The following is a 23,472-nucleotide window of genomic DNA, read 5'->3' on the forward strand; positions in this document are numbered from 1 at the left end:
GGATCTGAGATAACCCAAATCCGGGTCTGAGGGAACCTGGAGCCTCTCAGCTGCTGTTCTAATTCTTCTGTTTTTTTGTGTCTCAGTCCAGCTGTGAATGCATGTTGGGCATGTCGCCTGTAGGTGGCAGCGCTGAGCACGGCTGCCAGCTGGTCTCCGCCTGCACAGCCGTGACCTGTGACCCCACGGCGACCTGCCAGACAGAGCTGGATGGAAAACCCAGGTCAGATGGCCCTTCAGAGAACTGGACACCAGAAACAATAAATGAACTAATTTCAGTGAACTTAACTTAATAAATCAAAGTGTGTTTCAGTTACTTTAACCTTATTCTTTAGTTCATGTAATAAAACTCAAACTTTCTGAACACTTGATGTTTTCAGTTTGAATCTCTGCATAAAAACGACCTCAACGAAGTCATCCCTGTTTTGTTTTTGTTTCGTTTCGTAAAGTGAGAGGGTTCATGTTTAACTGTGTCGCTGAATCCAGGGAGAGGAACTTGGTCGCCCTCTAGAGCCCAGAGCGAGAACAGCAGCACTGACCTTCATCCTTCTGCTCCCGGTAAACCAGGTGTGTGTGCGAGCCGGGGCTCATTGGTGACGGACGCCGTTGCTACGGTAACCTGATGGTGCGCCTCATGGAGCTGGACCAGAGAGGGAACCAGAGGGAGAACCTGACCGGAGCCGTCGCCTTGTTCGGTAAAATAAAGAAAACTCCGCCCAGGAGGTACAGCACAAAACCGGGCCTCTGCTTTAGTTTCCATGGTGACGGGTCGGTTCCCCTCCTCCTCTGATTGTTTTCTTCCTGGGTGAAGGATCTGGGTTTATGGACCCGTCTGCTGCTGCTGGTTCTGTGGGTGTTCTGCTGTGAATCTGTTGTTTCTGTTTCTGCAGGGGGAGGCTGTTCCATGGTTCTGAGTCATTCTGGACCCTTCACTGCTTTCTTCCCGCTCCTCAAAGAACGTCTGAGTGTGGGTTCAGCTTCCTGTTCAGGTTGAAAGAACCGGGTCACATGGAACATGACCCTGTGACCCGGTTCACAGATTGGACATTGACAAAACTCAACTACATTTTTTGAGATGAAAACCCGGGTCTGGATCTGAGCTCAGAACCTTGTCACCGGTCAAAGCCTAACGGTGATGTTTAGACGATAAATTAGGTCCAGAACCCGATCAGAACCACAGGAAGCCTTATTTTAACATCGCTGAGCTCAGCATGCAGTTTGAAGTTGAGAAAAGATTCGTTTATGGCTGATTGATTCAGATTATAATCCTACATTTAAAGAGTTTTATCTGTGGGTCGGTTCTGCAGTCAAGGCCCGTGCGGCTGAACCCGATCTGCTCCGTCTGCAGGGCGTCAACGAGGAGGAGGTGTGCAGGAACCACCTGATCCTGGGTCAGCACCTCTACCAGGACCTGGAGGGCCGAGACTTCAGCCTCTACGGCGGAGGAAAGCTGAGAGTCAAAGCCAACAAGGTGACCAGTTGTTTCCTCCAGAACCAGAACCGGGTCATTCTTTCTTCTCAGAAGCTGATTGGCCTGTCAGCGATAGATCACCATTCAAACATGGTTCCTGCTGGGAGATTGTTAAGATTAACTCCAATAAGGAAGAAAAAACACAAAGATGATCAAATTTATTTGATTTTTATTCATCCCAACATTAAAATTAGCTGATAAATGGGAAAATGTAAAAAAAATAATTTTTAAATGATTTCATCACCTTTTATAAAAAGATTTCATTTTATGACAAATGATTAGAAATCAGTTATTTTTTTACATAAATGAATAAATAGGTTTTTCTCCCAAAACAGAAGATTTCCATAATTTTATACCCAGTAACATAATTTCACATTAATCAGGGAAAATGATCATTAAACTCAACAGATAATAATTTTCACTCAGACATTATTTTCTCATTTTAAAAATCAAAACAAGTAACTTTAATATTTAGCTTTTTAGCTAAAATTGCACCTCAAAGTAAAACTGAAACTAAATAAAACTATTCACCAAAAACCCAATACTGAATATTTATGAACATTAATTATGTTAAAATAAGATAAAAGAAAATTGCACAATTTCATTGTATTTTTCCTTCAGATTTATAATATTTATAATGTAATTATTTGAACCTATGCAGATAAAAACAAGCAAACAAAATGTTTCTGTCAGCTGAGTCCCTTAACAGAACCACCTTTATCTGAACTGGACCTGAAGATCTGTCAGAACCTGTTAGAACCCATCAGAACCTGTCAGAACCCTTCTCGGCGAGCGACCCGAGAAGGGTTCTGACAGGTTGGAGGAACCAGAGATCTGCAAGGTTAGACGTATCTCCTTAGAAAGAAATATGAATTAACTAAATATTTTCGTGTCCGACTGAGTTCAAAAAAGAAAAATAAAGGAAATTAAAGAAACATTTTTATGTTTTCAGACGTAAAAATGTTTGAAAGCAGTTAGTTACTGTATTTCTAGTTAACACAGTTAACTAGAAAAGGAGAAAGAAATAGATTTTAGCCTCACTTTCATCAATATCATAAATGTTTCACAAAAGTCCGTTTCACCCACCCCTAATTCAGATGATTAGAAAAGCATGTTTTCTCTCATCCCAGCTTCGTATTTTGTATTTACAGACCAGCGTGTCGCTTGTTTTCTAGAGATTTGATTTTAAGTTTACATTTAAAATTAAGGGTGCACCGATTGCAGTTCCTGGCCGATTGCCGATTTTTGAGAAGCCTGACTTGCCAATTCAGATTTTGACAGATACTTTTTGTCTGAAATGTTGCTAATTATTAACTTTAAACATGCAGACATGACCTGGTTGGCAGCATCAAACCTCTCACTGCAGAGCAGAACAGGTTTGACAGGATATTTTTTAAATCTTTGCTGAGGTAGAAAAGCTCGGTGAATCAGATTGACTTCATGTGAAAGGCTCAGCTGATCTCCTAAAATGAAGGAAATTGGCGCTGATAAATCGGTGCACCTCTATTGAGAATCAAAACTGGACAAACAGTCTCCAGTAGAAAGAGGGAGTTTCAGCTCAGAGATGGGAAACGCTGTCAAACGCGTCACGCTGTGGATCTTCTCAGGCGTTTTTGTTGACGCTCACCGAGATGCTGGCCGGGAGGAGCCGGACCGGCACCGGGTCCTCGGTGTAAATGTAAGGGAACAATGTGGTGCTGAAGCTGTGTGTGAAGGTGTGTATGTTGGTGTTGGTGCTGTGGTTGCTGAAAGACAGCCTCCCCCTGTCCACGTCCAGATGGACGCCGATCTTCCTCAGCGGCGCCTTCAGCGGCAGCTCCGTCTCCGGTTCGGATCCGGAGAACACAGTGAGCTTTCCCTGGCAGAAAGAGATCCTCCACAGCTGCGCCGCCGGGGCTCCGCCCGTCTGGACGGCGTCCCCCAGCACGCCCAGCTCCCAGTCCTGGTTCTCCCCGACGTCCACGCTCCAGCTGTGCGTCCCCGAGGTGAAGCCCTGCGAGCCGAGGACGGAGCAGGAGAACCGGGTCCTCTCCGGGTTCCTGGGCAGCTGCTTCCGTTCTCCGGACCGGACGCTGCTCAGATCGCTGGACAGGACGAGTTCCAGGTCCGCCGTGTTCGGATCCAGAACCACGGGGTTGTAGAACACGACCCGCTTCATGCTGCTCCAGATGTTGAAGGTCAGGTTGCCCAGGTGTTGGACTACGTCTATCAGCGCTCTGGGGACGGGCTGCGGGTCGTCCTGAAGGGGGCGCCGCTGGACCCGCCTCACTGTTTCCTGGTAGTTCTTCAGGAAGGAGACATCTGCGGCTTTCAGCTCCGCCTGCGCAGCTGTGATGGTGGCTGACAGAACCGCGATCTCCCTGCTCAGAGCCGCCACCTTCTCCTTCATCACCCCACTCTTCCTCGCCTCTTCCTCCTGCAGAGCGGCGACCTTTGCCCTCTCTTCTTGCTGCAGGAACTTGTACAGCTTCTGAAACTGCTCCCTGATCTGCTTCTCGGTCTGCTGGCTCTGCAGCCTGATGAACTTCAGGGTTTGGTCCCCGTCCGCTTTAGCGTCCTGCAGGACGGCCAGCTTGTCCTGCAGAGGCTTCAGGATCTTCTGCAGCTCCTCCCGGTGCTCCTGCGCCGCCTCGTCCACGGGCCGGAACCGGTGCTCGCTGTGGATCCTGGAGTCCCGACAGATGACGCACACTGGCTCCTGGTGGTCCAGGCAGAAGATCTTGAGCTTCTCAGAGTGCAGAGTGCAGAGATGCTCTGACTCCGACATCCCGGCGGCCGTGAAGGCTTCACACAGGTTCCTTAAGGCCAAGTTGCGAGGCGGGTCGCTGCGGGACGACTTCCTCTTGCAGCAGGGACACTCCTGTGTTTTCTTCCCCCTCCACCAGGTCTGCAGGCAGGTTCTGCAGAAGCTGTGGCTGCAGGTCAGAACCACCGGGTCTTTAAAGATGTCCTGGCAGATGGGGCAGGACAGATCCTCCTCAGGCCTGGAGGACATGTTGTCTCTGAATGCGGCTGAAGACAAAGCAGGCAGGACTTACTTTCACTTTGAGCTGAGCTCTCCCAGGTTGAAGCTTTTTAGGTTGAAGGAGTTCAGATCCAGTATTTCAGAGTTCCCCACGTCGCCGCCTCTAGTTTATGCCATTGAAATGAGTCTTTCAGCTGTTTTCTTACAGTTTGACTTCAATCAGAAGCAAGAAAGGAAAACTGCTTTCTGTTTGTCTGCCTGACGGAGTGGGCGGAGCTTCAATGCACACATCATTTCCTCTTTCCGCATGTTTATGACAGAAGGTGTGTCAAATCCAGCTCCTCTGAGAAGATATTTGCAGCTGCTCTGAATCAAACCTTTAGCCACACCCATTTCAGTTTGGCTGACCTTCGACCTCAGGCCTGTTTTATCAGGTTCAGAGAGGCAGAAATGTTCAGTTCACTTCAACATTTCATGTCAAATCAAACCTTCTGCACAGAACCAAGCACTAAATACATTTACATCATGTATGCAACAGAATTAATATATAGTTACTTGTTGCTGTTGGCAATAATAAAAACACAGAAACTGTCCATAGAAAACCTACATGGCAACAACAAACCCAGAAATAATGAGACAGGAAAAACAAAGCAATATTTCTCTTCTAAATGTTTTGATGTTAAATTCTCACAATTAAAAAATAAAAAAGGAGGATGTTAATACTTCACTGATGTGAGCTTTTTTGGAAATCCCTGCAGCTGAAATTAAGTGTTTTGGTTTTTCATTAATTCATATTATTATTTTTTGGTCTAAAATTGTCTTATTATTTTTACGAAACTTATTTTTAATTTTGGTTTCTTCATCTATCTGTCTGTGATGTTTTGATTGTTGTGAAGCACTTTGGTCAGCAGAGGTTGTTGTAAATGTACTAAATATATAAACTTTGACAAATGAATAAATAATGGCTTAAAAACGTCAGTGTAGTTAGTCTAATTAAGTTAAAGTTTTCAATAATATTCCATTTTCGTGAGAACTGGGTCAGTCTGAAGAAAAAATGGTTTGTTTCTGTTGTTTCTCTGCAGAAGTTCATCCTGATGAGCGATCCCAGCAGGCCGTTCACCATCGTCCAGGCGGACCTACCCGCGGCTAACGGCGTCATCCACATCATCGATCGGCCAATCACAGGCAGCGCACCCGGCAGGCTGGCCCGGGACGAGCGGGTCGGTTCAGCTTCCCCGTTGTGCTGCGTTTCCTCTCAGCGAAACGTTTCGGATCATTTTCTGCTTTTCTGTCCAGTTTGCTGACAAGACGATCGGGGAGATCCTGGGGAAAGATGAGAAATTCAACCGCTTCCTGTCTCTGGTTGATGTGAGTATAATCCTGACATTTTCCCCAGAAAACATGCTGAGTCTGGTGTTGGCGGCAACAGGACCGGCTTCAGCGGCCCGTCGTGTTTATGAGCTGAAAGTGTTTAAAGTTGACAGGACATTTGAAAACAAGACTGTGGTTATGCTCTCTAAACACCAGCTATAAAGTCAAACATAAGAAAATACAATTAAAATGAAAATGTTTTCACTTCAGTTGTTATTAAAAAAAGATGGTGAAGATTGTGTAATTGTTTTGAAATTGTATTTTTGTACTCGTATATATTCCTGCTTTGGTGGATTAAATCTTTACCATTGTTTAATCTGACTGCTGCCATTTAGAGGATGTCAAAATGGCTCCTGTTTCTGATTTAAAGCTGCATAAGGATGTTCTGCAAAAGTCTGTAGTGTTTTTAATGGCTTCTGAGAAAAAGGTTTTGCCAAATTGATTCGATTTGTGTAAATGGGAGTGTTTCTGTTCTCGATTTGGTGCCTTCTCAGTAAACAGAAGATGGATCTTTAACATGTTTGTATTGGGAACACTTAATTTGAAGGGATGTGACTGATGTAACACTGTGATGAACATGAATTAGTCATGTATGTCTGACTGCTGAAATAATGACATAAAAGTGTCATTATTTCAGTAAATAATGATCAGTAAAAAGTGTCATTATTTCAGTAAATAATGACACTTTTAACTCAAAGTTGCATTAAAATTTGCATTAACAGTGTTGACTTTTGGTAAATAAAAGTTGCATTAAAAATCAGTTCAAAGTGTCAACTTTGCATCAGAAATGTCATTATTTACCAAATGAGTCATAAACATGAAGACTTCCTCATATTGTGATTCTCATGTTAGACTTGTGCACAGACCTTTATGTAAAATGTGACCCTGCAAACCTTTGTGCAAAACTTTGTCAATCTCTATGTTTCCATTAAATAAGAAATGCAGTTATTGTGTTGTTGGAGGTCAGAGGGGAGTTTCCTGGAGTCCACCTTTATAAATCCCACGTTTAACGTTCACAGAACTGCGGTTCCCCCCCTCCTCTCCGCGGACCCGGACCTCTCACCGTGTTCGTTCCCACCAACGAGGCGGTGGACCGGGCCAGAGACGGCAGCATCCTGTACATGTTGCACAGCGTAAGCCGCAGACGGAGGAGAGCACAGATTACCGTCTGATCAGCTGCTGCAGCTCATCTGCTTCTCTTTCAGGCCAAACAGAAACTCCAGGAGCTGCTCAGACATCACGTCTTCTCGCATGCTGCCGTAAGAAACCACCCAACCCTCCACAAGCACTCCACAAACACACCGTAAACACACCGTAAACACACCATAAACACACCGTAAACACACTATAAACACACCGTAAACACACCATAAACAACCCGCCCAAGTCCATCAGTCCTTTATGGTTAAGCAAAAAGAATAATTATCACACTTGTTTTAGGGTAAAAACAACATTTATTACAATTAAAGCTGCTCTTGTTTTTCAATTTTGTATTACACAGTCAACAACCAAAAAACTGTCCGGGGTTTTTCAGCTGTTTTATGGTTGATGTGCTGAATCCAACAATCACATCAGTTTAAAGCTACATATTAGTTAGAGATGCAGCCATGATGGCTGATTACTGTTGGACTCTGAAGAGAAATTTCCCTGCTGCTGAAAATACGATGCGGTCGAAGAAACGAAAGTTCATGTCCTGAATTTTGCACAATTTACATGTACTTACCTTAATCAGTGTTTATTACTCAATGTACAGAAATCCAAAAATCCATTTAATGATTACATTTTAGGAAGAAGGTGAGTGAAAAAGTCTTCAAACTTTTTATTCCTAAGGTTTTTTTTGGGCCTTTTTTTGAGAGAAATTAGACAGGAAAAGTGTGGAAGACATGAAGCAAAGGTCATCAGGCCGGGAATTGAACCTTCAGCGGCCGCGTCGAGGACTGTGGCCGCCTGATACGGATTGTGTTTTATCCAGCGCCACTGAAGCAACCAACCATTTTCCTCACCTTATTCTCTAGCTGTCAATAAATAGCAAAGCACTGCGTCCCTTTTTCTTTTAGGAAAACATTTCAGTTGTAGCTTGTTGTATTGATAACAGCTAAACCAATGCTAGGAAGGTTTGGGGCTCCAGCAGGAAGCTGGGCCGGGATCCTGACGTCACGCTGCAACGCTTTCCCCTCTGCAGCTCACAGCAGATGACCTGGCTGCCCTTCCTCGAGTCCGGACGATGGCCAATCAGCTGGTCACCATCTCTGCCTCTGACACGGTGAGTGCCTCTGATTGGTTGACTGAGCCTGAGTGAGTGTTTGTCGAACGGCGTGTGCTGCTGCGCAGGGGGAAGTCCTGCTGGGGGAGAAGGGAGTCCGCCTGGCCACCTCCAACATCATGGCCTCCAACGGCGTCATCCACATGATCGACGGGCTGCTGTACCCGCCCTCCATCCTGCCCATCCTGCCGCACCGCTGCGACGTCACAAACAGCAAGATCACCCTGGTGAGACGCCACGAAACCTGGGGATGCAGCAAAGGATTGTGGGGGTTTTCCAGATGTTTTTATTAGAGCAAATCCAACAAATTCCAAAATATAATTCGTATTGTACAAATACGCCTATTGATAACAATACAAGCAAAATAGTGCATCACAGAAACACAGCGCACCTGTTGCTTTTTCAACAAAAGACAAAAAGTTAAATTAAAAATAAAACCCAAACTCTCTTTCACATCTGAGCTCACCAAAGTCAACACAGAAAAACTCATCAAATATTCAGAACTAAAGCAAAAGATCCCAATAACAGAACTCAAAGTTTGACAAATCGGAAAAAGAAGATTTTGTAAAACCTTTGTGTACATCCTGATAAAGTTAATTTATCTAAAGCTCTAAATAAAGCAGGGATGCTGAGGGACTTTTGTCAGACAGCCATTTATCAAACCGTTTATCATTTATTGTGATAAATTTCTTGTCATGGTGAGAATTTTAATTTGTTGTTGACACTATAATTTCCAAATGATGATGTTAAAACCCCCAAAACTGTTAGTTTTACTATTTTCTCAAATAAATCATCAATAAAATTGATGCATACAGTTAGTTTGAGCAGTTTAGTGATATAAATCACACTTCTTCATGTGACTTCTGCCTAAAGAAGTGCGTTACAAATGTTTTCCAAGTGCATTATTTGTGTTTATGTGGCTATTATTGTTGTCATACATTCACAGCTTTACAGTTACCTAAAAAACAAAATAATAAATAATTCTTATTGTCACTTTTTATCATAAGCTTATTACAAAATATTGTGAAAAAACTTTAAGTCCACATTGCCCAGCCCAACTTCCAGTGTGACTATGAAGAAGGATTGTGGGAGTTTAACTGCAGCAAAGTGCACCATGGTTTTATTGTTTATTGTTAAGACTAGAGAAGTATATGTGTAATTTATATATACATTGGTATTAATAGATTTTCATTTTGGTGCATCTCCAGATGAAACTAAAGGCTGATTTGTTTTTTTAGGGTCCTTGTGTTCACTGCAGCTTCCTCGACCAGACTGAGTGTCCTGAAGGCACCGTGGAAATGGTAAATATTCATTATTCACAGATTTTTGTTTCCTTCCTGCAGTAAACTCACAGTAAATTTTTGAAAATGATGCAGGATTCTTCTCAGTTCAGTGATGGGAAAAAAGTTCAAACCCAAAAGAGTTTCTGATTCCTGTGATCCTAATCGCTTCAAACGCTTCATCATGTTTGTTTTCTCAGGAGAGTCATCAGGTCGGCTGCGAGTACGCAAATCTTCCTTTTGGACAAATGCACAACAAAGGATGCGCCAAATACTGCAACGCCACCAAGCAGGTGAGAGCAGAAACTGCAGCTCAGACTCCTTACATATGAACTCTGGTTTTATTTCCTCCAGAGCAGGCGTTCTCAAACTGTGGTTCCCGGACCACTGGTGGTCTGCTGGCCCCCTCTAGTGGTCCGCAAGGTACTGCATGTAAACAACCAACTTGAGCTCAAAGTGTGACTCTACAGCTAGTTTACAAAAGGATTGTGTTTAAAAATAATAACGGGTAAGTGGCTTAAAGATGGGTCACTGAAGAAAAACAAAAGATGGAAAGAAAACGAGAATTACTTATTGTGTCGTTCATGAACAGTTTGATTCTTTTGAACAGTTCTGTACTCGAACGAGTCTCAGTTGTTGAGAATAGAGTTTTTTACGACTTTGCTTCCGTGTTTGGTGCAATGTGGGGTAGTGAATGCTGTTCCAGGGTTGTGCTGAGCCGCCTCTGCCTGCAGGTGGCGCAGTGCTGCAGCGGGTTCTACGGTCCGGACTGCAAGCCGTGCATCGGAGGCTTCCAGCATCCCTGCTACGACAAAGGAACGGTGAGGAACGCTGAGCCCGGCTGCCGCTGCTTCCTGATTGGCCGACTGTCAATGCTTTTTGTCTCGTCCTCAGTGTCTCGACGGTGTCCATGGTAACGGCTCCTGCAGCTGTCACCCAGGGTTCACAGGAATCGCCTGTCACATCTGCTCAGATCCGTCCAAACATGGAGAAAACTGTGACGAAGGTTAACTCCTCGTCTTCCTCCTGACCGCCGTTTGATCTGAAACGATTAATCATTTAAAAATCATTACTTTGCTTTTCCGGCTTCAATCAGAGTTAAAGTTGATGTTTTATTGGCGGTCTGAACCCAGAGCGTGGTTTCTGATGTCCTGACCCTCAGAGTGTCGCTGCGTCCACGGTGTGTGCGACAACCGGCCCGGCAGCGGCGGCGTGTGTCGGAGGGCGTCGTGTTCGGACGGGTTCTCTGGAGATTACTGCGACAGGATGGCCATGCCCTGCAACGCAGACAACCTGCTGGCTCACTGCCACATCCACGCCTACTGCACACACACCGGCCTCAACTACAAGTGAGGCTTCAAGCTGTTTATGTCGACTAGGATTGTAACAATTCCTCCAATGATCCGAGTTCCTCGATTATTAAAATTCCTGGAGGAAAATTGATCTGTCTCGAAGCTTCGTGAAGTTATGAAGTCGAACTAGCTTTTGTACTAGCTTGAATTGTTTGACAGTGCAGTGTGAAAGAGAACCACAGCAGCTGAAAATGTAACGAATGTTGGAACCAGGGTCTCCTCAGCCCGTCCTCCTGCTCTGTGTTGCTCCAGGTGTATCTGCAGGGACGGATACGAAGGCGACGGCCACTCCTGCTCTCCCATCAACCTGTGCCTGAAGAGCAGCCGCGGCGGCTGCGACGTCAACGTAAGGCCAGCCGCTCCGCACGGCTCACACCTCAGTTCCTGCACAGCCAGAGACAACAATGTCTGTCTGAAGTGTGTGGTGACCGCCCGTCCCTCTCGCCCTGCAGGCCGAGTGTGTGTTCGTGGCTCCAGGTAACGTGTCGTGTGTGTGCGCCGAGGGATGGAAGGGCGACGGGACGGTCTGCATGGAAATCAACAACTGTGAGCTGCAAGAGCGAGGCGGCTGCAGCCCCAACGCCACCTGCAACCACATTGGACCGGGACAGGTCGGCGAAAATCCCCATCCATCCATCCATCCATCCATCCATCCATCCATCCATCCATCCATCCATCCATCCATCCATCCACCATCCATCCATCCACCCATCCATCCATCCATCCACCCATCCACCCATCCATCCATCCATCCATCCATCCATCCATCCATCCATCCACCCATCCATCCATCCATCCACCCATCCACCCATCCATCCATCCATCCATCCACCCATCCATCCATCCATCCATCCATCACCATCCATCCATCCATCCATCCATCCATCCATCCATCCATCCATCCATCCGACTTTCTGTCCGTTTTCTGCCAGAGGAGACCAGGAATCCCAGAAAACATAAAAAAAGCATCAAACTTTTACATTTATTATGTAATGTAAAAGATTTGTGCACAATGAGGCCCTTGTGATTGATGTATTTCAAAAATGCATTCAATAATAAAAAAGCCTTAAATATGAGATCACCAGTCTTCTGCTGGTCCTACATATCTCATAAATGTTTTTTATGGACCAAAAGTTTTACATTTACCTGCAGAAAAGTGTTGACGAGTAAAAATAACTCCTTTAGGTTCTCATAAACTGTATGACGCAGAGCTCATCACCAAAACAAACAGCATAAAGGACAGTATAAATCCCACAACATGCACTACTGTCATGATAGTGCCCCCTAGTGGACTGGCATGTAATAAAGCAAAACAAAAGGCTCCTTATAAATAAACTTCTGCTCTCTGTGTGCAGAGCGAATGTGTCTGTAAAACTGGTTATATGGGAGACGGAAAGGTGTGCGACTTCGTCAATCCCTGCCTGATGAACAATGGAGGCTGCCATGACCTGGTACACACACGCACACACACACACACACACACACACACACACACACACACACACACACACACACACACACACACAGAAATCTCTGAATGTCTGGTCTTACTTAGGCCGATTGGTTGTCAGGGGGCGGGGCTAATTGTTCCACTTTAAAGGCTCCTATTGGTTGTGTGTCAGGCCAAGTGTAAGCTGGAGGAGGGCGGCGTTCACACCTGCACCTGTCTGGACGGCTTTGGCGGCGATGGGAAGCTGTGTTACGGATCGCTCCTGGAGGTAAGTAGCAGCAGATGATTGTTGAAGACTTTTCTCGGGTTTCTCCTGGGATGGTTCTGACCTGTGATTGTCTTTGGGGGTTTTTAGGAGCTGGACATGAACTTAAAATTCTACAGCTTCTACAGGCTGATCCAGGTGGGTCCGACCAGGTTTGTTCTGTCTTCAGTGTGTGTCTGATTTCTGGTGGTTTAAGGCTCTTCTCCATTCATTTCAATACGATTTAAATCAGAAAATATATTAGAAATGATCGAAGATAGAAAGATATAAATCTGTGAGTCGTGGTGGCAGAAGACTCAACCGATCCGAGTCTCTGGTCCAGATTAAAACTGAACCGATCCGAGTCTCTGGTCCAGATTAAAACTGAACTGAACCGAGTCTCCGGTCCAGATTAAAACTGAACTGAACCAAGTCTCCGGTCCAGATTAAAACTGAAGTCGTGTTTGGCCGTGTCTGGTTGCAGAAGTCCAAACACTCGGAGGACCTGAATGGGAACCTGACCGTTCTGGCTCCGTCTTGGGAAGCCATGAAGAACCTGAGCACAGAGCAGAATTCGTTCTGGACCAGCCGGCACTTCCTGCCCCACTTGCTGTGGTCAGAATCACTTTCCTTTGATCCCCTGGTCACGATTGAAAACTTATTACTGTACAACATATCAGACATGAACTTCAATCAGCCCTGAATACAAATGATCAACCAAACAGGAACCAGGTTCTGACCCGGGCTGTTGGTTCTGTTTCTGCTGGTTTCAGGGCCCACATCCTGCAGGGCATTTACTCTGTGGAGGATCTGGACCACCTGGTGGGACACCGCCTGTCCACTCTGGACCCGGCCGTCCAGTGGGAAATCAAGAACGTCAGCGGGGTAAGAACAGGATAGCAGAGAGTTATTGGACCAAGACCTGACCGGATTCACCTGGACTTACTCACCTGGACTTACTCACCTGGACGGAGCCATTTTATAGCACAGTACAGTCTGTTACCTTCAGTTGTCATAAAAATGTCACAGATATAAAATATGACTTAAAAAAAATTTTACTTTGTAAAATGTTACTTGCAATTGGGCCTCTGTCTCTTTAAAAACTCCTGTTCTTTCTTTGAGGACTTCCTGAAGCTAAGGTTTTTACCTTCATTGCTCTGAGTAGCAGCTCCTATAATGAGCTCATCAGTTTCACCAGGTGTTTACTAATTGCTGCTTGCTAGTCTGGAGGGGCTTTGCGTGGGGAGGAGCTTTGTCTTAAAGGCGGGGCTAGGTCCATCCAGGCGTTTTGCACAGCTAAATTGTTACCATGGATATTAAAGGATTCTTCAAACATGCATGAAAGAATCACAGCAACATCCAATAATGTTTTTGATGAGGGAAAAACATTATATGATTAAAGCTCATAAAAGTCAACTTCACATCATCATACTGCCTCTTTAATACCAACATCCTCAATTTAATCCCCTAGAAGCTGCTAAAATAAGTAAACATTAAGAAATGACGAGTAAGCTGATCAGACTGAGCCAGAAAGCTTCATTTTCAGACTGATACCATAGTGTAAGACTATGACTGGTGTTATACTGGTTAGACTGGTTAGAAATTAAACAGATTCAGATGAAAATAAAGAATAGCTATGTCATACTTCCTGCCTTTCTTCATAATTACAAACATCTTCAGATCTTGAAACATCTGAAAATGTGAAAGTTGAAAGTTTAAATTCGCTTCCTGTTTTTCAGGAACTTGGGTTAAAACAGCTTTAGGTTTTTTATTCCAGTTTATTTTTATTTCGATGTCATGAACCAAACAAAGGCTGAAACATTGTTTCTGGTTGTTTGTGTCCAGACGCTCCACATCGGAAATGCCTCCATCATCAAACACAACCAGCCTGCCATCAACGGCTACATCCACGTCATCGACCGGGTAGGGGTCAGAGGTCATGCATTCAATGCATGACCTCTGGTTTCCAGTGCAGTGACGAAGAAAAGACTCGTTCTTCTACTGGATCAGTGTTCACTGATCTGGAAATCAAAATGGCGCAGATGGGAGATTGTAGTGCAGTAACCTGGGTTATAAAAGTTTTGGGTTTTTTACAATAGTTTAGTTTCATTTTGTTGTGATTTAAACTCCTTGTTTGGGGAAAAAAATAAATTTCACATCTGTTGAAAAGGGTAAAAAACAGATTGATAAACGGGCTGCACAGTGGCGCAGTTGGTAATACTGTTGCCTTGCTGCCATCTGGGTTCGATTCCCAGATGGATGGATAGATTAATAAACACAAAATTCTATATGTTCAGGATGTTTTAGTTTTATAAATGCATAATAAAATTCAAGTTAATTATAGTTTTTTCCCATTGACTTATTTTTACTTAGTTCATAAAAATGTTTTCTCAATTTCAGGTTCTGCTCCCGGACCGTTCAGCCCTCCCCCCAGAACCTTCCAACCTCATGGCGTTCCTGAACTCGTCCTCCAACTTCACTCTCTTCAGACAGGCTGCTCTGGTCAGAACCGGTCCCGGCTCTCTAATGTTTGGACCCTGATCTCCTTCCGGTTCTGACGGTCTCGCCTCCTCGCAGATCTACAACCTGACGGATCGTCTCGCCGACCAGGAATTCACTCTGCTGCTGCCGACGGACGAGGCCGTCACCAACCACCTCAGCAGGACAAACTCATCGGTTCTGGTGGGTCCGGTTGGGTCCAGAAAACTCTAATCACTCTTATCATTTAAAATATAACAGTGGGTTGCTGAAATCCTGGCTTACAACATTAAAATAATAATAAACAGCTATTTAAATGATAAGCCTAAAATGAAAATAAATTGATAAATTGAAGGAGACAGTTCCTGTTCAAACCTCTATGAGGCGCTATTTCTAAGTTACACAGTCACAGATTAGCACAGCTGTCAGAACAGGGTCATGTTTGAGTTATTTTTGCTTGTTATTAATTTCTTTACAAACATCAGTTTCAAACTAAATGCTAACTAAATATTTAGCTTCAAAGTCATGACAGTTAGCTATGGATGCCTACCAAGATGGCTGTCAAGATGGCTGTCAAGATGGCGGCAAAGTTCCCGGAAGTGTGACATGACATGAGAGCTAGGCGATAATGTAACTTTACTAATGACCCTCATTACGTCATGACGACAGTCTGTTTGGGTCACATCTGAAGTTCTAGTCAGGTTTAAAGATGATGAATCAGCTGATGAATCAGACCTGATGATGGAGGATCAGATTATCAGCATCGACTCGTCGTGTCTGCTGTCCAGGACTGGGACGTGCTGCAGTACCACGTGATTCCCAAGGAGCTGCTGTTCCCCGACCATCTGTACGATGGCCTGCTGAAGAGCACGCTGCTGGGCTCGGACCACCAGGTCCAGTTCCACCTGACCATCACCAACCAGGTACCAGAACCTTCACCGGGTCGGGGTTGAGTGGGTTGTTTCAGGCTGGTGGTGGATCCAGCTCTTCCTCTGCATTGATTAGACCCCGGTTCGTCCCTCCATGCACAGGACTGGTTCTCCAGGTCATGGCTGCATGTTTGAAGTTAACAGTAGTCGCCTCAATGTTACCAACTTGCCACCTTTCCTGCTATATTTAGCAACATTTCAGATAAAACCATCTGTATTGAACAAATCGGAGTCAACAGCTCAGGTGGTTTAAAGATCGGTTGATCGGTCAGAAAACTGAAATCGGTGCCTGAAACTCCACTGTCGGGTAAATCCTGAGTGAGGAGAGACACCTCCAGACTGGAGACCTCTCCTGACCTCATGACCTCTGCCACCCACCCATGACCCTGCAGGGACCAGCTGGTGTCAAAGGTGGCTGGATGAACACTGACTTAAGTTGCTTTGTTACATAAAAATCCTCAGAAATTTTCAGCTTTTTGTTTCAAGGCTGTTCCGCTCTTCCTCCTCCTCTTCGTCCTGCAGACGGCCGTGAACGACGTTCCTCTGAACGGCAGCGTCGTGGAGACGCTGTATGGCGTCATCTTGGTTCTGCCGCAGGTCCTCCGGGTTCGGCGCAACAGATGCAGTCAGCCGATCTCCCTGCTGGTCCGGGTACGCGTGCAGGAGGCGGAGCGGTTTCCCTCATGCTGATGGGTAGAAGCCGTAATCTAATCCCAATCTGTCTGCAGGGCCGCTGCTCAGACTGCGACGAACCGCCTCGATGCCTGTTCAACTACAGCCCAGTAAGAAACCAGTTCATTCAGCCTGAACCAGTAGCAGGACGTTCTTCTTAGTTTAGTTTTACTTCATTGTGACTTTTTGTTTATCTAATTCAATTAGTTTTAACTGTGTGTTTGTTAGTTTTTATTAATTATTATTAGTTCACTATTGTTTAGTTTTGTGTTTATTAATTATAATAGTTAAACTTTTCATACTGTGGTTAATTTTTAGGTGCAGAATTCAAAAACCTCAGGATATTGTCATTATATTTACATCGTTTGGGTGATGAATGCTCAACAGAAGTTTCAATTTTCCAAAAAATATTCAGTTGTTGATCAACAGATTCTGGAGTTTTCTCCCAACATTTGCTGACACCATTTTGTGACCCAGAGTACAGAGTGTCGTAATTTGCCGATACCTGATGTAAACTGCTTGGGTGGCGAAAATAAATCAGTTAAAAAAATAGATAAATGAACACAAAAAAATAAAAACATTTGATATTTTCTGTTTGTTTTATTTGTGTTTTTCCCTGTTAATTAACATTTTTATTATTACAGTTAACAAAAATGTTTTCTGAATTTCAGTATTTGTTGTTTTGTTAGTTTTAGTTAACTGATGGGTCAGACTCAGATAATCTGCTGTCTCCGGTTCTGCTCCAGGTCCGGGATCGGTTTCCTGCCAACATGAAGCCCAACTGTTTCTACCGGAAGCGGGTCGGACAGTGGAGGAAGTCGGTGCCGGGCTGCACCATGCAATGCCTTCGGATGTCCTCGGTCAGCACCGGTAGCGCGGCCCGGCTCGGTTCTGCTCACAGCTGACCGACCGGGAACTCCAGCTCCTGGTCCAGATTATCACTAATCCTGTTTACAGCTGATTTATAATCAACCAACTTCCTGTCGTTCTGAGAAATGTTCAGTTTTTCAGGCCTGACTGAGAGCAGAACGGAAAACGATCTCATGCTATAAAAACAGAAATCAGACTTTGTGAAACAACTTTAACTTTAACCGAGGAAACGGTCTCCCCGCCCCGCAGAGCCACACCTGCTGCCCCGGTTTCTACGGCCACGAGTGCTTCAAGTGCCCGGGAGACGACGGCAGCCCCTGCTCCAATCACGGCCAGTGCCAGGACGGCAACCACGGCAGCGGGGAGTGCCGCTGCTACGAGGGTTTCCATGGCACCGCCTGTGAGGACTGCGAGCCGGGACGCTATGGAGTAAACTGCACCTCAAGTGAGACACACACACACACACACCGTGTCACACACACACCGTGTCACACACCGTGACAGAATGACAACGGTGATTCTTTCTGCCGGCACCAGGGGGCGACACCCTGAGAGACTGGCCCAGTTTACCAGTATACCCAGTTTGTGAGGCTGCTCAGCTTCAGAGGGTTGATTTATGAGGAACAATAAAAACTGATGAACCAAACAGGATTTCCCAGACTGAGTGCAGCAGAGCTGAGCTGAGGAGTTTATGCACATAATCCATTTGTGTCAAACTCATTTTCATTTTGGGTCACAGCATCAGGTGGAAGAATGTATCAATAAAACCCATTAAGAAACTTAAAATATTAATAACTATGTCTGCTTTCAATGTAACATTAGTGTCTCAAGATTTTTGATTATTTTTGATATTTTTCTTGCAATCAAAATCACTGATTTTGTGGCACTAATTTAGAAATATTTGCAAGAAATTTTGCAATATTTGTGCTTAACTATGCCATTAAATGTCACCTGCTACATTGATTACATAATATAACTTCACGTCAGTGAAAGCTGAGCTAGCAGTTGTGTAAAAGAAATACTGCCACCTACAGGTGGGCATTAGTATCATTTAAATCCTTTTTTTAAAAATCAATTTCGTCAAAAAAAAAGCAATAAACTCGCATCAGCACGCTAGCATGACAAATTCTGCAATATGTTGATTTTGTGTGAATTTCTGTGATCAAGAACTCAAAAAACTGATGTAATTTGTTAATGCCAAATTTATTTATTTATCACTTTTAAAAACAGGTTTGAACTGCACCAAAATGCTGTACAATAACAGTAGAATAAATTCATCAAAAGAGAGAAAAAAATAAGTAGAATAATAAAAATGAAACATTACAACAGAAAACATACAATATCAGGCCTCAATCAAGCCAACGAATAAAAATAAATTTTAGGAAGTGATTTAAAATGACCAAGACTTTGGGCAGAGCGAATCTGGAGAGGGAATGAAGGAAGACCGATATCATTTACTGATTAATGGATCTTAAGGTTCTGGACACAGAGTGAAGTTTTGAAAGATCCTGGATAAGAACCCATTTCATCTGGAGCCTACAGGGCCACATGCAAAGCCATAGTGGGCCAGATTTGGCCCCCAGGCCTCGTGTTTGGCACATGTGAAATAATCATTCAGACAGCTGATCCCAGCAGAACGCAGCCCTGCTGCGAACAGATGGGACTCGGTTCTGCTTGGCTGTTTAAATGAATCTGAGATGAACGCAGGGTTCTGTCGGTTCTGCTGGTTCTGTTCGCTGCAGAGTGCTCATGTAACCACGGGAAGTGTGACGACGGTCTGGCAGGAAATGGCAGCTGTCTTTGCTACAAAGGCTGGAAAGGAGCTACCTGCTCTGCAGGTACGTCCAACAACACAGATCTGTGATTGTGCTCCATGTTGACCTTTGACCTGTGTCTAAATGCTCCTCAGAGATCAGAGATGATGCCTGCGGCGGAGTCTGTGATGAGAATGCCAAGTAAGTTTCTGCATCTCTCTTTTCACCCAGCTGCTGAGTTAACCAAGGAGACGTAATAATGCAGGCGTTACGAAGTGACACCAGAACCAAGCAGAGAAAACTCCCAACCAGAATGCAGCAGCTTTCAGCAGAAATACGGCATGCTGTTCTCTCCACGCCAAACTGAATTACTGAGCATTAAACTGAATGGAAACAAAATGACCCGACAAAAGTTGAACCCCCACCTTCTTCAAATCTAACATTTGTGTCAAACGTTTGTGCTGCTGTCATTTTAAAAATATTAGTAAAAAGGTTTCCAGAGGTCATCTGAGGTCGTCATTAATTAAGCAAAACCTTTTGTTGCACAAACGAAGCTCTGAGTCGACGTGAGCGGGAGACTGGGTGACCTGTGACCTGTGATGACCTCTGGAAACGTTTTAAAATGATGGTGGCACAAATGAAAATTTTTACTGCACAACCGTTTCACATTAATTTAGTTCAAATTGGGGGGTTTGAAGGGAAGTTGTTGACCTTTTGACCTCTGAACTTTCATTAATAACTTCAAAACAAAAACACAAAATCTTACCAGGAATTTTTGGCCGACTACGTTCTAGTGCAAATATCTTAATACATTTGCTATAAGTTAGAAATAACTTTTCAGTAAAAAATATGAACTTGTTTTTAGTAAATAATTTCTTAATATTGATAAAAATCCATGGCAGGTTATTTCACTAAAACCATGAGTGGAATGACCTGGACCAAAGCTACTTGGTGAGATGTTGTGTTTTTGTAAAACTTTCTGTGAATGTTTGAACGGTATTTTCAGACGTTTTCTGACCCGTTTGCTGCAGCTGCATAACGGGACCACAGGGCTCGGCTGCTGTCTGTGTTTGTGTCGCCGGTTATGAGGGGAACGGGATGTCCTGCCAAGGTAAAGATGCTGACCCGTGTGTGCTTCCAGTAAATAGCCTGGTCCCAGCCTGCCCTCCTCTGCGTCACAGAGCTGGACGTGTGCAGTCGGTCAAACGGCGGATGCTCAGAGTTCGCCGAGTGTACGAAGGTCTCTGCTGGGGAGAGGACCTGCGCCTGCAGCAAGGGTTACACCGGAGACGGAGTCGTCTGTCTGGGTGGGTTCGACCTGAAGGTTCGACCAACGCTCCACTGGAGGAAAATGTAGTGTTGCTAAGAGAGAAGAATCGATGAGAAAGTTTGTTAATTCATGTCTTTAGCCCCGAGTTTTGTCTCTAATACTATTTTACTTGTTTTTTTTGTCTGTTTTACGTCTAAAGACGTATCAGGCTGCACTGCAAAAACAAAATCTTACCAAGTATGTTTTTAAATGCATGATTAATACACAGGCCTACGTACATTTTGGACCTTCCCTTCCCTGTTTCAGATGTTTTCTGTAAGACTAATATTATTTTTTATGTATTATATTTTAAACCCCCTGACTCAGATAATTATTTTCCTTTTGCAATGTACATAAATAAACATAAACAAACTTAATGTACATTGCTTGTACATTGATGCAGTTATTCACGGCTGATGCAACTGCTTTGAACAAATGGAAAACATGAAGAATTATCAATGTACAAGCAGTAAAGATATGCTCAGCCTGCAAAAACACAAAATCTTACTAAGGATTTTTGGTTTAGTTTCCAGTGCAAACATCTTGATTCACTTGAAATAAGACAAAACTAATTTACAAATAATTTTAAAGCAAGGAATAGGAGCTTGCTTAAATAATGCCTTAAAATTATTGACTTAAAACATTTTAAAACTGATAGCAAGCCGGAATAAAAAAGTTAAACCTTATACAAATTAACGAAGAGCAACAGAAATCACATGCCATTTGAATTTAACATCATTTTCAATATTTTAATTTTGACACAAACTGCGAGAATTCATATCGAACTCCTGATTCTGGTTTTATTGACAGTTGGATCATGTTGATATACATATCAGAGTCCTGGAATATCTGCAGTTAATCCTGCAGACTCCGGATTAAACACAACCACTCAGAAGTTTCCTGTAACTCTCCTGCGACGCCTGAAGATGCTGAACTCGCTTCCTGTGTTTGCAGAAATTGACGGCTGTCTGGTCAACAACGGAGGCTGCCACGAAGCAGCAGAGTGCATCAGAACCGGGCCGAACACTGTAAGTAAATCCCTCCTGCTGTGAGAAAACCCTTCATCTGCACAGTGTTGCTGCTCAGAGCTCCTGTCTGATGTCTCCACCAGACCGCCTGCCAGTGTCAGACTGGCTTCCAGGGATCAGGGAGGTCCTGCTACCCAGTCAACCCCTGCAGAACCGTACGTCTGTCACACTTTTACCTCTGCTGAGGGCTTCATTTCCTGAAAAACAAACTGCTGATTAATCAGTCCTTTAGAGATGTCGCCCTTTCCTGAACATGAAAGCTTCTCAGGTGATTTGGTCCAGTGTTTTTCAGATCTGGGCAGAGTAGCCAAAAAGTATACTCCAGTAAAGCACTACTTTAAGATATTTTTACTCAAGTAAAAGTAAAAAGAAGCCGTCCAAGAAATTACTCAAGTGTTGAAACATATTTGGTAAAAACATGACTCGAATAACTGATCACGTAATATTTAAAAATTACATCATCAGATGAACCAAAATATAGATTTATGTGAAATTTTGGTACGATGAAGATCAGAATGAGAACAACTCATTTAAATAGCATAATTACAAAACAACAAATGGTAATTCCAGTGTCCCCAGTGATATTTCCAGTGATATTTCCAGTGATGTTTCCAGTGAGGAACTGTTTGATTCGTGCTGCAGGATAACGGCGGCTGCAGTCAATACGCTCGCTGCATTTACCTGGGTCAGGGCCAGAGGAACTGCTCTTGTCAAGGAGGATACATCGGCGACGGCTTTACCTGCAGAGGAACCACTCGCCTCGTGAGTCACATGAGCTCTGACCCGCTGACCTCCGACCCCCACACTCACATGAAGCCGCGTTTGTCTCACAGGAACTGAACCGGGACGTAAACAACCAGTTCCTTCGCACAATGCTGGTGGTGAGTGAGACTGTCGCACCTCAACGTTCATCAGTCTGATTTTAAACTTCTTTTTCTTTTATTGTAAACTCCTGAATTGCATGAATTTTATTTTTTATTATTCTATATTCTATAATGTGTTTTTTTGTTTTTGTTTGTTTGTTGTGTGTTTTTTTTCCTTTTATCTCAATTTTGCTTTCTGGAAACTTGTGCATTTGAAGTCAGAAAACAAGCAGGCTGAATTTTCTTCTGGAAGCCAGAAGAAATGTTTCTGTTTTCACAAACAAGGAATTTATGTTTGTATCAACACTAAATCTCTCTGCAGATGTTTGTGGCCAGCTGACCTCTTCCAGAGGTTAGCACAAAGACTTTTGGCCTCTGACCTTTGACCTGTAGTTCCGTGGCAGACAGAGGGCATGTTAACACAACCGAAGCAGAACTGAGCTGCCCAACAATTCGCCTGTTTAAAAGCGATTTCTTGCGTCTTATCAAGACCGACTGCTGATGACTGAGCTGTTGCTGGACAATAAATTGTCCCCGAAGTTATTTTGATATTGACATAATTTTCAAATATGATGCCATACTAATCCAAGAACACATTCTCAAAGATTAATAAACTCTAAATTCCAATGAACATTTAATATTTCAACTGGACAACATTTTAAATATCTAAAACATATAAAGAAAACAACAGAAACAAGAAATAAATCAATGATAAAGTCTCTGTAAATTAAATTGTCCTTAAAAAAAAGAGCTAGTTCAGACCAAAGCACCGGACTGAAAACTTATCTTCCAGTTTTTGGTAGAAAGAGAAAAATGATAAACCACGCAAATAGAAATTATTGAGCTCGTTTTAATTTATGATGTAATTATTTTATTTATGGGCAGGCCGAGTTCAGACTCACTGAGTCTGAATTAGCAGCAGCATGATTGGACTACACAATGTTTTAAGTGTGCTTCCTGTTTCTCCAAACCCAACCAGATGGCCTGACAAAGTTTTTTTAGTGTTTTTCTAACTGAGAGTTGCCGGCTGGGTTAGTGACATCTGTATTTTCTCCACAGCTGTCGGACATCGGTCTCTATGGCCTCGGACCCTTCACCGTCTTCGTACCTGTCAAGGAAACCAACAATGAATCCAAAGTGAGAGCAAAGAAACGCAGCTTCTTTAGCTTCTGA

The 23,472-nt window shown here is 43.8% G+C and overlaps 2 protein-coding genes across 5 annotated transcripts in view; one reads left to right on the forward strand and one right to left on the reverse strand.

Annotated features, from left to right (window-relative positions):
* The window catches only part of stab1 (stabilin 1), a 51,230-nt gene that overhangs the window by 6,829 nt on the left and 20,929 nt on the right, over nucleotides 1-23,472 (forward strand). For 3 of the 4 annotated variants that reach the window (XR_008607273.1, XM_055050110.1, XM_055050108.1), the window contains exons 9-47: nucleotides 87-223; nucleotides 568-695; nucleotides 891-967; nucleotides 1,349-1,471; nucleotides 5,519-5,656; nucleotides 5,733-5,804; nucleotides 6,827-6,940; nucleotides 7,013-7,066; nucleotides 7,990-8,070; nucleotides 8,139-8,297; nucleotides 9,309-9,371; nucleotides 9,551-9,643; nucleotides 10,085-10,171; nucleotides 10,245-10,356; nucleotides 10,513-10,699; nucleotides 10,955-11,048; nucleotides 11,155-11,313; nucleotides 12,058-12,153; nucleotides 12,325-12,420; nucleotides 12,508-12,555; nucleotides 12,881-13,011; nucleotides 13,170-13,281; nucleotides 14,242-14,319; nucleotides 14,797-14,898; nucleotides 14,974-15,078; nucleotides 15,663-15,797; nucleotides 16,326-16,454; nucleotides 16,532-16,585; nucleotides 17,222-17,335; nucleotides 17,595-17,790; nucleotides 19,088-19,183; nucleotides 19,255-19,300; nucleotides 20,131-20,210; nucleotides 20,281-20,406; nucleotides 21,363-21,436; nucleotides 21,520-21,591; nucleotides 22,079-22,198; nucleotides 22,270-22,317; nucleotides 23,359-23,436. Coding sequence is in view for 3 of the 4 variants with exons in the window: in XM_055050110.1 (XP_054906085.1) it covers nucleotides 87-223; nucleotides 568-695; nucleotides 891-967; nucleotides 1,349-1,471; nucleotides 5,519-5,656; nucleotides 5,733-5,804; nucleotides 6,827-6,940; nucleotides 7,013-7,066; nucleotides 7,990-8,070; nucleotides 8,139-8,297; nucleotides 9,309-9,371; nucleotides 9,551-9,643; nucleotides 10,085-10,171; nucleotides 10,245-10,356; nucleotides 10,513-10,699; nucleotides 10,955-11,048; nucleotides 11,155-11,313; nucleotides 12,058-12,153; nucleotides 12,325-12,420; nucleotides 12,508-12,555; nucleotides 12,881-13,011; nucleotides 13,170-13,281; nucleotides 14,242-14,319; nucleotides 14,797-14,898; nucleotides 14,974-15,078; nucleotides 15,663-15,797; nucleotides 16,326-16,454; nucleotides 16,532-16,585; nucleotides 17,222-17,335; nucleotides 17,595-17,790; nucleotides 19,088-19,183; nucleotides 19,255-19,300; nucleotides 20,131-20,210; nucleotides 20,281-20,406; nucleotides 21,363-21,436; nucleotides 21,520-21,591; nucleotides 22,079-22,198; nucleotides 22,270-22,317; nucleotides 23,359-23,436 (4,014 nt within the window). In the remaining variant the exon portion in view is untranslated. The remainder of the gene's footprint in view (nucleotides 1-86; nucleotides 224-567; nucleotides 696-890; nucleotides 968-1,348; nucleotides 1,472-5,518; nucleotides 5,657-5,732; nucleotides 5,805-6,826; nucleotides 6,941-7,012; nucleotides 7,067-7,989; nucleotides 8,071-8,138; nucleotides 8,298-9,308; nucleotides 9,372-9,550; nucleotides 9,644-10,084; nucleotides 10,172-10,244; nucleotides 10,357-10,512; nucleotides 10,700-10,954; nucleotides 11,049-11,154; nucleotides 11,314-12,057; nucleotides 12,154-12,324; nucleotides 12,421-12,507; nucleotides 12,556-12,880; nucleotides 13,012-13,169; nucleotides 13,282-14,241; nucleotides 14,320-14,796; nucleotides 14,899-14,973; nucleotides 15,079-15,662; nucleotides 15,798-16,325; nucleotides 16,455-16,531; nucleotides 16,586-17,221; nucleotides 17,336-17,594; nucleotides 17,791-19,087; nucleotides 19,184-19,254; nucleotides 19,301-20,130; nucleotides 20,211-20,280; nucleotides 20,407-21,362; nucleotides 21,437-21,519; nucleotides 21,592-22,078; nucleotides 22,199-22,269; nucleotides 22,318-23,358; nucleotides 23,437-23,472) is intronic. The other variant, XM_055050109.1, reaches the window with a different exon arrangement.
* On the reverse strand, nucleotides 1,837-4,707 carry LOC129372701 (nuclear factor 7, ovary-like). Its single transcript, XM_055050157.1, has one exon. It carries the CDS (start codon nucleotides 4,464-4,466, stop codon nucleotides 3,075-3,077), a length of 1,392 nt encoding a protein of 463 aa, XP_054906132.1. The 5' UTR covers nucleotides 4,467-4,707; the 3' UTR covers nucleotides 1,837-3,074.

The sequence above is a fragment of the Poeciliopsis prolifica genome, unplaced genomic scaffold (assembly GCF_027474105.1).
Source record: "Poeciliopsis prolifica strain line A6 unplaced genomic scaffold, Auburn_PproV2 SCAFFOLD030, whole genome shotgun sequence".
NCBI classification, from domain to species: domain Eukaryota; kingdom Metazoa; phylum Chordata; class Actinopteri; order Cyprinodontiformes; family Poeciliidae; genus Poeciliopsis; species Poeciliopsis prolifica.